The sequence below is a fragment of the Onychostruthus taczanowskii genome, unplaced genomic scaffold (genome assembly GCF_017590055.1).
Source record: "Onychostruthus taczanowskii isolate IOZ18803 unplaced genomic scaffold, ASM1759005v1 scaffold5, whole genome shotgun sequence".
Lineage (NCBI taxonomy): Eukaryota > Metazoa > Chordata > Aves > Passeriformes > Passeridae > Onychostruthus > Onychostruthus taczanowskii.
In genome coordinates, this window is record NW_024502568.1 from 2204675 (window position 1) to 2217043 (window position 12369).

The 12369-nt window shown below is 35.2% G+C and overlaps 1 protein-coding gene across 3 annotated transcripts in view; it reads right to left on the reverse strand.

Moving 5' to 3' along the window:
* Positions 1 to 12369, reverse strand: part of ERCC6 (ERCC excision repair 6, chromatin remodeling factor) — a 44301-nt gene that overhangs the window by 9004 nt on the left and 22928 nt on the right. For all 3 annotated transcript variants that reach the window (XM_041415756.1, XM_041415757.1, XM_041415755.1), the window contains 5 exons: positions 11960 to 12095; positions 5019 to 5189; positions 4397 to 4573; positions 2929 to 3045; positions 1422 to 1517 (listed from right to left, as the gene is read on the reverse strand). In XM_041415756.1, the coding sequence (XP_041271690.1) occupies positions 1422 to 1517; positions 2929 to 3045; positions 4397 to 4573; positions 5019 to 5189; positions 11960 to 12095 (697 nt within the window). The remainder of the gene's footprint in view (positions 1 to 1421; positions 1518 to 2928; positions 3046 to 4396; positions 4574 to 5018; positions 5190 to 11959; positions 12096 to 12369) is intronic.

Sequence of the window (12369 nt, forward strand, 5' to 3'; positions counted from 1 at the left end):
CTTCCAACTCCTATCATATTAGCAGGTAACTTAAGACAGACCTTGAGGATAGCCAACATGCCCACCAGAATGCAAGATAACAAAGAATAAATGAATTAACATATTGAACAAACATACAAAACTGAAGTTACTACTTCTGATGCCACGTTAGGAAGGTTCTATTCAGTTATTCATTCAATAATATTACAAGTGTAAATAACACTTCTGAATATTCTGAAAAATGAACTAGCTTGAAACAGTGAATCGCTCAATCTTTTAGCACTACAAGCTGGATGAGCCTGCCCATAATTTATGGTTTGTTTTTACAATGTTGTTTTTCAGCAGGGATTTGCTGTTGTCATCACAGAATATCTAATAAAAACACTGACATTTACTGTTCAAAATTTTTAGATCCCTAGTAAATATGATAGCCCATTTTGTAATATCTTTGGTAAATTTCTGCAGATAGTCTTGTACAAGCCATGTCCAAAAGAACAAGCTCCCTAAAGAAATTTTCACTGCGATAACTAAAATGGCTATGCACTTGAAAAAACTTGCCCACTATACCTTTATGAGATCTGGAAAATTAAAAAAAGTCAAAACAGTAATGAGGTCAATGTGTTCTGTGTATGGGACTGCAATATACATGGCCGTGCTGACCACACCACTGACTGGAGCTATGCAGCAAGAATGGATTTCACAGCTCACAAGACAAGAAAATATGGTGAATGACACATTATAGACAACACATAACACCCCTCCTGCTACAAACAGGGGCTAAAATGGAAGGGAGACACATCCATCGCGTGCACAAAAATGTCAAACGAACCAGATGTGTGCAACGGAGGAGTCACAGGGAACAGCAGATTCTACACAGGCAGCAGCAGCCAGCAACTGAAAATGTACCCCAATTATGCCTTTCACTTGGCCACAGAAATTTCAACACTTACATTTTGAGGATGGAGGCAGAAGAGGTTGAGAAGTGACTAGTAAGACAGTAACAAGGATGTCTGCTTATTTGCTCTGCTTTCTGTTAGTACTGTGAAATCATAAACTATTGCATAACAAAGTCATCACACCTGAATTGTACTCGCAGGAGTAACTACGCTTTTCCTTGCTTCGCTTGGGCAATTAGTTAAAAGCATGAATATAGTTATCTACAACAGGTCATCCAAAAAGCCAGAATTTGTTCCAAGATCACAAACATATTGTGAAGCTCATTCCATTCCTACTTTTATCTGGTCATGTCATTACATATGGATCACTAACTCAAACATATTTCATGTAACATTTCTGAGAAAAAAATAGAGAACTACAAAAACTGAATAGAGATCAGTGTGTTTGCTTCCTTTACTGCTCAGAATCCAGCTAGAAGAGTGCAAGGGCCAGTCCATGATTTTATCCATCAAACCCTACCCGGCACTACCCCTGTTAATGCCTACCTGCATGTCTCCATTGAGAATCTGGTAAACTTCTTTAGAGTTGATGTAATTTTGATAGATTTGACGCTGCTCCTCTGTCAAACGGCAAAAGAGGACCTACAAAACAAACCAACGACTCAAACCCAACCTGTGGGAATTTTAGAATTTTAGAATTTTACCATGTCCTACAATGAAATGTCACAGATTCTGACATACTGAAATACTAAGGTAAAAGATACTGCATAAAAATCATTAGAAAAAAAAATTTTTAGAGAACGATCATTAAGATGAGTTTCATGAGGTTTTATGTGCTTTTTCCCAGTAGTTAGACTTTCCCCTAAAATCGCTTTAGTTTTGGAAGTGCTGCCATTTTCTAGTTTTAATGAGGTAACTGTGCAATGTTAGCATTCTCTCAAAGCTGGTCACAGTAAACTCTTTCCATTGTGCATCTGTCACCTCCCTCACAACTTGCAAATTCCAAGAAGTTTAGCAGATGTGTTCTGTCCTGTCTTTAGACCTTAAGCATGAAATATAATGATTTCTCAGGTGCTCTGATGGGCTAAAGTTGAACAAAATCACTTCCTGGCATCCTGCAAGGCACCCAGCATTACGCTCTAAATCAAACTGATGTAGTGCCCTGTGACTGGCAAGAGCAAAAATCAAATTTGTTTAAACTGTCTATGATCACATTCTTTAGATTAAGGAGCCCAGACTCTTTAATATCCAGACATTAAAAATTGGTTAAAAATAGTACATAGAAATTAAAAAATTGGTTAAAAAGAGATTATTAATTAGGCTGCACATACACAGTATGGCTTATTTCTTTATTATGTACCTTTCAGCACTGTCTTACAAAGACAAATATGTCTACTTCTCTTTTAAAGGGAGAAGACAGGAAAGGAGTCAGGACAGAACATGCAAGCCTGAAGCACTGAAACCTGAAGAAGAAGCTAATAATTACAAGTGAGTATTTGTAGGAATTTCAGTTAACCAATACATTCAACCTCCTCTACTTTGAATGAAAATGTTTCCTAAAGAAACATGCCACCTTGTAGTAAAACAAATTTCACACCACAAGGCTAGTATTTTGAAAATTTACTATAATGTATAGGCCAGCTAGCTTGCAATATGAACAACTGCCAGCAAGAGTTTCTCTATTATTTGCTGCCCAAATTAATCTTTCTAGAACAGCAAACAATGCTGAATTGTTTCCTACTGCACAAAAGGAAACAGACAGACAACTCATTTCAATGCACTTGAGACCCAAGGGGACAATATTAAGTAACCCTGACTACACTTCATCTACCCTTTACTTTTTAGATAAGTGAACTCATACAGACCCTGCAAGACAGCAGTAATTTAATACTCAGTACAATGGTGAAAGAATATGAATCTTGAAGCTCTGCACCTTATCTTTAGTTAAACCATCATTTTATCTGCTACTAGTACAAATTATTTCCAAATTTTCATGAAAGACTGAGTTTTGGGGAGGGAGAGGACTCAGTTCTAGTAGTAAAAATAGGCAAACCTGTTCATTTTTGTCTGGAAGTGAAAGGCTCATTTTTACATCAGCCTTCATTCTTCGCAACAAGTAGGGGTTTATGGTGTCCCGTAACACACAGGCACATTTGTATGCAGTTTTTACCTGAAAAAAGGAAGAGAAGCACAAGTTGTATTTTGGTTCTTGATATTAATTCTAGCAACTAGCAAAATTATATAATTAGCAATAGGAAAATACTAATAAAATTAGATGGCTTATTTTACATGGATCTATAGTTACATGTTCAACACAACATGAATTGCAATAAAATTCACGTTAGAAACAGTAAAACTGAGTAAGGCTTCCTCAGATACATCAGATTTCTTTTTTAAAGAGACCAAAAGTAAGATATTTAATTTAGAAACCAAAGACAGAAGAGAGTATAGATCTGTACAAAACCAAGATCCTCATGAAAAAGTGCTAATACATATACTGAAAAAAAAAAAGAAGCCTGCAGCAATGGTGGTTACCAGACAATAAGTGAAGATTAGTGCTCACTTGAGACCTTTAAAAAAATCGGTACAAGAAAATCCCCAAGATCACAGAAACTAAAGGTCACTCTGGCCCTAAATGGAGTATACAGTTCTATAAGGGGTAATGGATGTGTGAGATAGGTATTAACTGTAATAATGGCTAAAAATACCATAACTGGTCTTAAAACAAGGCAAACAATATAATAAATTATTGATATAGGAAAACAGTTGAAAGGCCAACTTAGTAAATTACTAACACTTATACAAGAGAAGTACTTAAACTTGAAAGAAAATAAAACTTCAGCAATGCATGCATGGAAAACATTACAAACAGTAGTTAAAAGGATACAAGTTTAATAGAATTTATATGAAACTTAGTAAATAAATTGTCTACCTCATAATCTGCAGACTATTTATTTACTATCTAGTTAAAAACAGAAAAATATTTAAGCTGTCATCAATACTAGAACCACAACCACAAAGATTAATAGACACTTATTCCAAATAATTTCCCAAGTAATTTTTTGCTTTCAAAATTAGTTTATTTACTTCCAGACTTCCAACATCTAATTTAGCTTTTTGAAATAAAAACTGTTTCTAGACTGGATTTAAGGATTCCTCTTCCTGCATAATTTGCCAAAGCTTGATAGCAAACAGGAAGGTTTTATTTAAATACATCAAAATGTGGGACCAAAATGTGTCACCTCCCACTCCAATTTATCTTCATATCAAAGAATACTTCTAATGACTTAAACTTTAGGGCTTTTGACAAAAGCTTGCATATAAACTGCACTCCTGTATAAATGAAATGGTCTCAGCTGAATGATTTTTTTACACAAGCAGCAGTAATGCATACACACAACTCTTTTTTTGGTTAGTGTCTAGAATATACAGCATTAAGTACATTTAGAAGTCAGTTTAGAAACAACAGCAACAGTTGAAACAGTTTCCTTCAAGCAAAATGATATTTAGGATGCATTTACCTGGACAGGAGAGGCATTGCAATATCCTCCCATGGTTATTGGGACAGAAAACTGCTCCATGAACACAGGGAGGGTTCCCAGTTTTCCTGGGAATATAAAGTCAAAGAGGGACCAGAGCTCCTTTAGGTTATTTTGCATAGGGGAGCCAGACAAGATGATTCGATGGGGTGTGCGGAACTATTAATAAAAACCACAAAACCAAAAGAAAGTTATTTTCATGGTTCCTGGTGTATCCTGCCTCCTACCTCAGAGGATATTCAACTTCACCATGAATAAATACTCATGTCAAATATGCAGCCTCACACTCATGAAAAAACAGATTTCTGCAATACACTGTTCATAAACTGTTAGCAGAAAATTCACACCAGCAATTTGACACTTACCAGTACTGGTAAATTATTATGCAATTTAAAATTTATATTTTTTTTTTTCCTCTACCACACTTGTGTAAATTTAGCCATGTAAATTCATTAAAAATGTTAAGTAAGTTAAATAGTTAAATAAAGACCATTGTGATGTATGCTTTTATTCTTTATTAATGATCAAACATATATTTTTAGGATAGGCTATTAGATATTGGAACCTCCCTCCAGAGCACTTAAATTCATTTTTTATAAAGTACCTGCTTGCATGCAAGTGTGACTGCAGCATTTGGATTTCGGATTTTGTGACCCTCATCCAGAATGACATAATGCCAATCATAGGTGTGGATGTTGTCCTGCATCAGACGAATGTACGAGTAAGATGTAATTAAAATTCCATGGCATGAAGCAATTTCCTGAATTAGTTTCACCTAAAAACAAAAGGTGCATGTTGTCAGTGGGACAGAATCCTCAGACCTATACACACAGAGATTTGCTATTCAAGGTATGTACAAAAAGTATTATAAAAGCAGATCTATAATTTATTTTGCAAAGAAAATAAGTACATGCATTATTTTGATTTATATGATTCTTAGCTCATCTGTGAAAGAATGAAGCACTTGAATACTGTGTTATAGCAAATCAGAATTTACCAAAAGCCTGGTCAGAAGGAAACAGTGTTTTTTATTTTCAATTTTTTAAAGGCAATGTCTGAAAAACAAACATTGGATTTGATTAAGGTAATGGGTTTCTTCAAGTTCTCCTATATTCTTCACAAACCCAGCTTTGTGTACTGCAAGCAAGAATGTTAGAGGAAAATTAAACAAGTAGAATAGTGAAAAACAAATACAAAAATCTATTTGTTTAATCCTAATTTCTGTCTAACCTTTCTCATTACAGGATTAACATAGTTGCTACCAATCTTCATATTTTGTGCTTCTCTTGTAAGCTTTAACCCTTTCCCAAGTTTTTACTAGCCTTTATAGCTGCAAGTTATGTAGGGCAGGGAGGCAGGGACAGTCCATATAATTTTTGACAGCGTTCAGGACTCATCTTTATTGCATTTATCCTCCATGTATAAATCTAGAAGACTTAAATATCAGATGATGAGAAGGGAAAAGCAGAAAGTACAACCACCACTAAATTTGTAAAGTAAAAACAAATCCCTTATTACTAGAAATGCCTTTAATTAAAACACAACCCACAAAAAACAATTAAAAGCCAAACAAAAGGGAAAAACCCATGTCAAAAACTCAGATGGTGTCAATATCCGTGACCTTTTACTGTAAAATTACTTGCTCACACACACCCCAAGATTCAAAATACTCTTTTGAGTTTAACTGTTCAAGAATATCTGCTTTCTGATTACCATCTCCTCATAAAACCACAACACCTTATTTAATGTTGGTATCACGAGTCTCAAGAGAATATGTAATCTTTAGAATAATTTGTATTACAGACAGTGTAGGATTTCTCTGCAGGTGTGGACATCCAAAGCTTAATTCTACCTGGTACATTATCCATAGTCTGCAACTCTTCTCAAGTCTCAGCTATGGTCTGTCATAGAATATTGTAGACATCACTACCCAAACACTTAAGACAAATCATCTCGGGTGATTTAAAATTAAAAGCTTGTAAAATATGTAACCTCTCCTAATTTTTGCAATTAATAGGGTATGTCTGCAATTAGCCTGACTTACAGAATGCTACGCTCTTGTCATTAAAAGATGTTTTGTGAAAGTGCTGCTGTTATTATGGAGGCTCAAGAGACCAATCCCTCCTAGAGGGCAAACAGTGGACTCGTAGAAAACAACAGCCATAAATCACGCTGTCAGGTAGCAGGGAGAACAGAAGTGAAACACAGGCACATGAAGGCCATTCATTGTAAACACACCAAGGCAGAATCCTAGTCAGGATTTACTGAACCTGTAATTAATTAAAGTTTCCTTCAAGCTAAATTTTTAATAAACAAGGATTTGTGCTGACAATGAAGAAACAGAACAGCACAATTTTATCAACTCACACTACAACATTTACTAAGTCTCATTTTACTGCACTGGGTACCTTTTCAAGGTTGCCCTCACTTTAAGTGCAGTTCTTGGAATAGTTCTAAATATTTCAAAACATGCTAACAGATCTTGACTCTTGAGGGCGTGGTATTTTATAATTTAAGCTACTTTACAATATTTTGTATATAAAATATATTAAAATATAAAGTACATATATTATATATATATTTAATATATCTATATAATATATATATTTTTTTCTTTAATCCACAGGGTTTTTGTTTAGTGAGATTAAGGCATGTCTAAATTTTATTTTTTCTCTGGAAAGACACTTCAATGAAATATTTCATGCAGTGTTACACTAAGTTAAAAAAAGTGTGCTTGAGAGAGAAAAATCCTACTAATGCTAGATTACACAGCAGTTACCTAATTTTTAAATTCTGCACTCTGGCCTTTATCTGATGCTAATGAATAGAGGAACATGTGAGTACACTGAGTCATTATGAACTTGCATTTTTGTTCAGCACAGTACTTCAGGCCTTTACAGTTCAGGGACAGTATTTTCTCCCTGGTGAGAGATAAGATGGGTGATAAGATGGTGGTGTTGCCTGGTCTTCACTGAAGCACATGAGATGTGCAAAGACTGGATGAATTTTGGCAAGCACTATTTCTTACGGCTAAAAGGTTCATGATTTATTCTAAGGACATATCTCTAAGCAAATGCTTTTTTCCCTCTTGGTACCCCAATGTACCTACAATTTTGTTTCTGAAGGTACAAAAACAGGACAATTTTTTGGACTGATGCTTACAGAAATAAGATTTCTTTTTTTTTTTTTTTTTAATAGCCTTTTAAAAATATTTAAGAGGACCTGAAATATGAACTCTTATGTATTGTGTATTAGAAGTGATAATTTCCTTAGGCAGAAATGTGTATGTTAAAACCGAACTTAAAGACATACACCAGTGATAACTACAAAACTCACTAAATGTTCAGATATTTCTGAGGGAAGCGTGAAGTCAGAGATAGTATCTAGTCACTTATCCAACCATATATCATTTGTGAATCAAAAGTGCATTCTTCACCAGGCTCATCACCATTTCATAACCAACCATTAGGCCTGGGGATCCATAAATTCAACATATAAAACCTCTTTATTATTTCCCTGCCCCAACAAAAAACCTAAATGGCACCACGAAGAGGTTTCAAAAGAACACATTATAACGTTTAATAATGTAAAAGTTGCAATAAAAAGAGCTAAAACACTTATTACATATTTAACAAGAATGCTACTTCTTGGAGCATGATACTAATTTCATCTGAGTTTGGTCCTTAACTCAGAAATAGAGCCTTTGGCTAAAACACAGGTTCCATATACAATCATGCCAGTAACTGTAACCTCTGAAATTAACTTTTTTACATGTAGATTATGTACTCTACTGTGAGGCTAGAAGGTCTAAAAATTTCCATCATCCATGTAAAGTCCATCCGTGACCATGTAAAGTCATCTTCAAGTAGATGGTTTCATAGCTGCAAGTATCATGAACTTGACAATTACTTTTCTAGGGCTGCATTGTGTGTCCTGCATTTGACCAGAATAAGGGAATGCAAAGTTACACATTTACAACCAGTATGTGACTAACATCAGAAGAAATTGTTAATTTCAGTGATACATCTTCTAAAGATTAAGAAATTAAAAGTTCAGCCTTGCAATTAAAAAACACAGCCTCCTTCCATACATCACATGTTAAACAAGCTAATCAAAGTTCATGTTGCCTCTTACATTCTGTGATTTACAAACGCTCATGTGCCAACAGAAGTTTTAAAACAACAGGACAACCTTCTGCTCAGAAGGCTTTTTTCCAACACTATTAAAGTTTCTTCTCCTTACCTTCTGCTCTATACCATAAATAAAAAGCACTTGTGATACACTACATTAGATTAACTTCTTCTTTCTTTCCAGCCTAGAGGTCTCAGAGCACTCGATGTTTACAGATCAGATTTGAGTGTAAACCACAGTAGGAGCTTCATAGCATAAGACAGCACCTCACGAATGCTATATCTTGTTCAAACTGAAAGCTGACTGCACAGGAGAAGAATATTACTTAAATCTGGTTCCACCTACTGCTCCAACTTAAGCAAATTTATCATCCTAGAAGAGCTAAACAATGTTCTGTAATCACAAATAATAATAATTTTTAAAAAGAGCAAGTTTTATATTTCATCCAAATACCTTAAACAAGCTCAAAATTCTTGGAAACCCCCCAACTTGCTTCTGTGTCTTCCTTTCATCTTCTAAAATACCAATCTGCCTTCCCTTATAGATAGCTGAAGACCTTTAGCCATAGTCCAAGGGGTGAAATGGGAAATTTATACTTCCCTTTCTTACTGTCAAAAGTTTCTACCATTGTTATTTTAGAAAAAAGAGTAACGAGTGTCTCTTTTGAAGCTTTGCATATGCTAAAAACTCCACAAAAATTATAGCAGTGAGATGTCTCAATGACTGAGCTGAAACAGGCTGACAAGATTTGCAGCCAATCTGGTGCTCACAATTCAGGCTGTTATTTCATACTGTTATTGTGAAAATCCTGTAACTGCTTGCAAAGAAAACCAAAACAGACTGGCAAAAAGGTAAAAATCGGAGAGCCTTTCATTTACCACGTTGCTCAAAGTCCCTTTGTAACACCAAAGAAGTGTCACTAACTGAACAGCTGTGGGAAGTATTGCCTAGAATCAATTTATGATGAAATAATCAGAACAGATGTCTTCCCTACTCTTCACTGTCAAGTGAAATACTTCTGTGGGCACCTTGGAAGAGCTGGGAGACAGGCTCTTGCATCAATGCTTGTGCATGTTAGAAGGTACACCAGAAAACACCTATTCGTAAAACCATATGATTTCAACAATGTTGGAAGATTTAGTATTTGCTAAAATTTCAGGATTCCTGACAATGTTACGGGAAAATTACATACACCTATCTCACCTAAAACATCAACTTAAATTTTATCAAATGAAATTTCAGCTGTTGTGTGTTTCTGTTATGAAATACTGTCTTGCCTTATGGGACATCTGTCATTGCTTAACCCTTTTTCTCCGAAATTCTCATCCAATAGTTTTACAATTAATCTTTGTCCTTAGAAACCACCTATGCCTCTTTTATAGACTTGTAGACAACAAGCTGCAATACTGGGTTTTACCACAACCTGCTGGCCAACCACTACAGGACAAGGTAATCCTCAAAATCCATTAAGATCTTCACTGTCTGTCATCCATTTAGTCTGGAGGACAACAATGTTCCTCCACTGGTTCAGAAAATTGTTGCCTCTTCAGAGGCTGAAATGACCTTTCTCACTCCAAAGCTGGTAACAAATTTCAGTTCCCCAATCCTCTCCTGGAGCTGTCCAACACAAAACTCTTCTCATTTACTTTGTGATAAACTAGGATACATGAATAGAACAGGTGAATCCTGGAACTGTCTGTTAATTCCAAACAAGCCTGTGCCACACTGAGACTACAGGTGAACAGGGCTTTTGGCTAAGTAAAATTAACCTCAAAGAACTTATGCAGTATAAGCTCTCTTTTTATATTTATTTAACTTACTTATTCTTTTATGTCTTATGCCAGAGCTTAAGGGTAGAACGGTTCCTGCATGAGCATTACAAAGTTAAGATATGCCAAAGTGGTCTTCTGCAATGCCACAGATTATCAGCAGATGGAATTGTTGTAAGATCAGAACTAAAGTTTTCATAATGTATTTTGAAAAAAAAACCCTAGGCAGGAGTAAATCACCTGTCCTGTATTTCATGTGATGTATTTTCAGTGTACAAGTGTTACATATGCTAATTTATTAATAGCAAACTTTTACTGCAGGTATAAGGGGAAGTAAAATGGGAAAGTTGGTTTTTTTTCCTTACTTTAGCTTGCTCTTCTCTGATTAAGAGGCATCTAGGAAACAAAACGTGCATGTGGTTAAGACCTTATCAGTGACACCTGTTTAAAGCACTGTTGCAACTCTTAGAAGATCAGGCATTAGATTCAGTTCTCTAAATCTGCTAAGAAGTGCTTACATCTTTAATTTTAAGTTGTTGAATATGCATTTGAAGGCTGACAGTGGGAAGGTGAAATCTTGAAAACTTGACTATTCCTGCAGATGGAAAAATGTGAGTCAGTCTGTCAAGCCCATTAATTAAGAAACAGCCCAAAATAAGCACACATGATTTAATTTAGGAAGACATATGACCGTGTTATTGAGGTCAACAGACTTTTAGGGCTTGAAAACACACCAAGTTAATTGAACAACAGGAAGCTATTAGCACATTAGAGTGTGCTACTCCTTTTTTGCTATGTACTGTAACTGCATCAATTACTTCAGAATATGCTTAATCAAGTGCAATTAAGCACCACATAATCTTAATGTTATTACAAGAAATTCAATAAATATTTAAAGAGAAATTTAAAAATGCTTTGCTGAATCCTGAAAACTCATTTTAAACATCTGAAATATGATGGGGAAAATGAAAATCTAAGTTTTCCATGTTTTGCTCCTGCAAGGTACTAAAGTTTCAAACTTCAGACAAGTCAGGCTTTCCAACTTAAGAAACAGACTAAGAACATGCATATGAAGAGACTGTCAAAGAAAACTGAAAGACAGAAAGGGCACTGCTTGAAACAATGTAAACTAACAAAGTTACTCTGTCATTAAAGAAAATGAGACTGAATGATACCAACTGACAGCAGCCAACTGAAGAGAAATTACCCATGCATGCAAAACATACATTAGGTATCAGATCAATGACCTAGTGATGCGAAGAAATGCAAGAAGAGAATTCACGAGTGCTACAAGCATTCATCTGGTGTACAAGCAGTCTACTCAAACTCCTAGCATGGACTACAGCACAAGGAAAACTCAAGCAAGAAACCTGTTACTATGCTTAATTTGTTCAGGGAATACAAGTCTTCATCATAATAAACAGGTATTCTATGTCAGCCCTGTTTTAGTCCAGTTTACTACGAAATCTATACAAGACAATGAACTTTCTGTTCTTTTAATACATTCAGAGAAAGGGCACAAGAAGCCCTTTCCTACACAGAAGCATTAAGCAATTAAGCAACAGGGGATTTTTTTTTTTTTTTTTTTCTAGTGACAAAAAAAAAAAAAGATCTCAAGAATTGCAAAACAAATGCCAATCATTACCTTACTCTTTGTATAAGAACCAGTTTCATGGAGCACAGCAACTCTAAATGGAGGCCACCAAGTGTGGAATTCCTTTACCCACTGATGCAACACAGTAGCTGGACAAACAATCACTGTTGGACCCAATCCCTGGTACCTAAAATAGAGTATTCAAGGAAAAAAAACCCTTAATGTGAAATAAATAATCTGAATTAAGTGGCTTATTAAAATACACACATATTAAAATGACATACTTTACGGTTTAAGTGGAATATGAGAGCTATGGAAATTAATTGGCAATTTGTTTTCCTGGAAGTCTGTTTTTTAAAGGAAGATGAAGAGGGCACTGCTAAAAGAATCCACTCATTGAACAGTTAATGGATGCATCTATCAAGCTAAACAGGGATAGAAAAGCTCCAAACAATAACGCA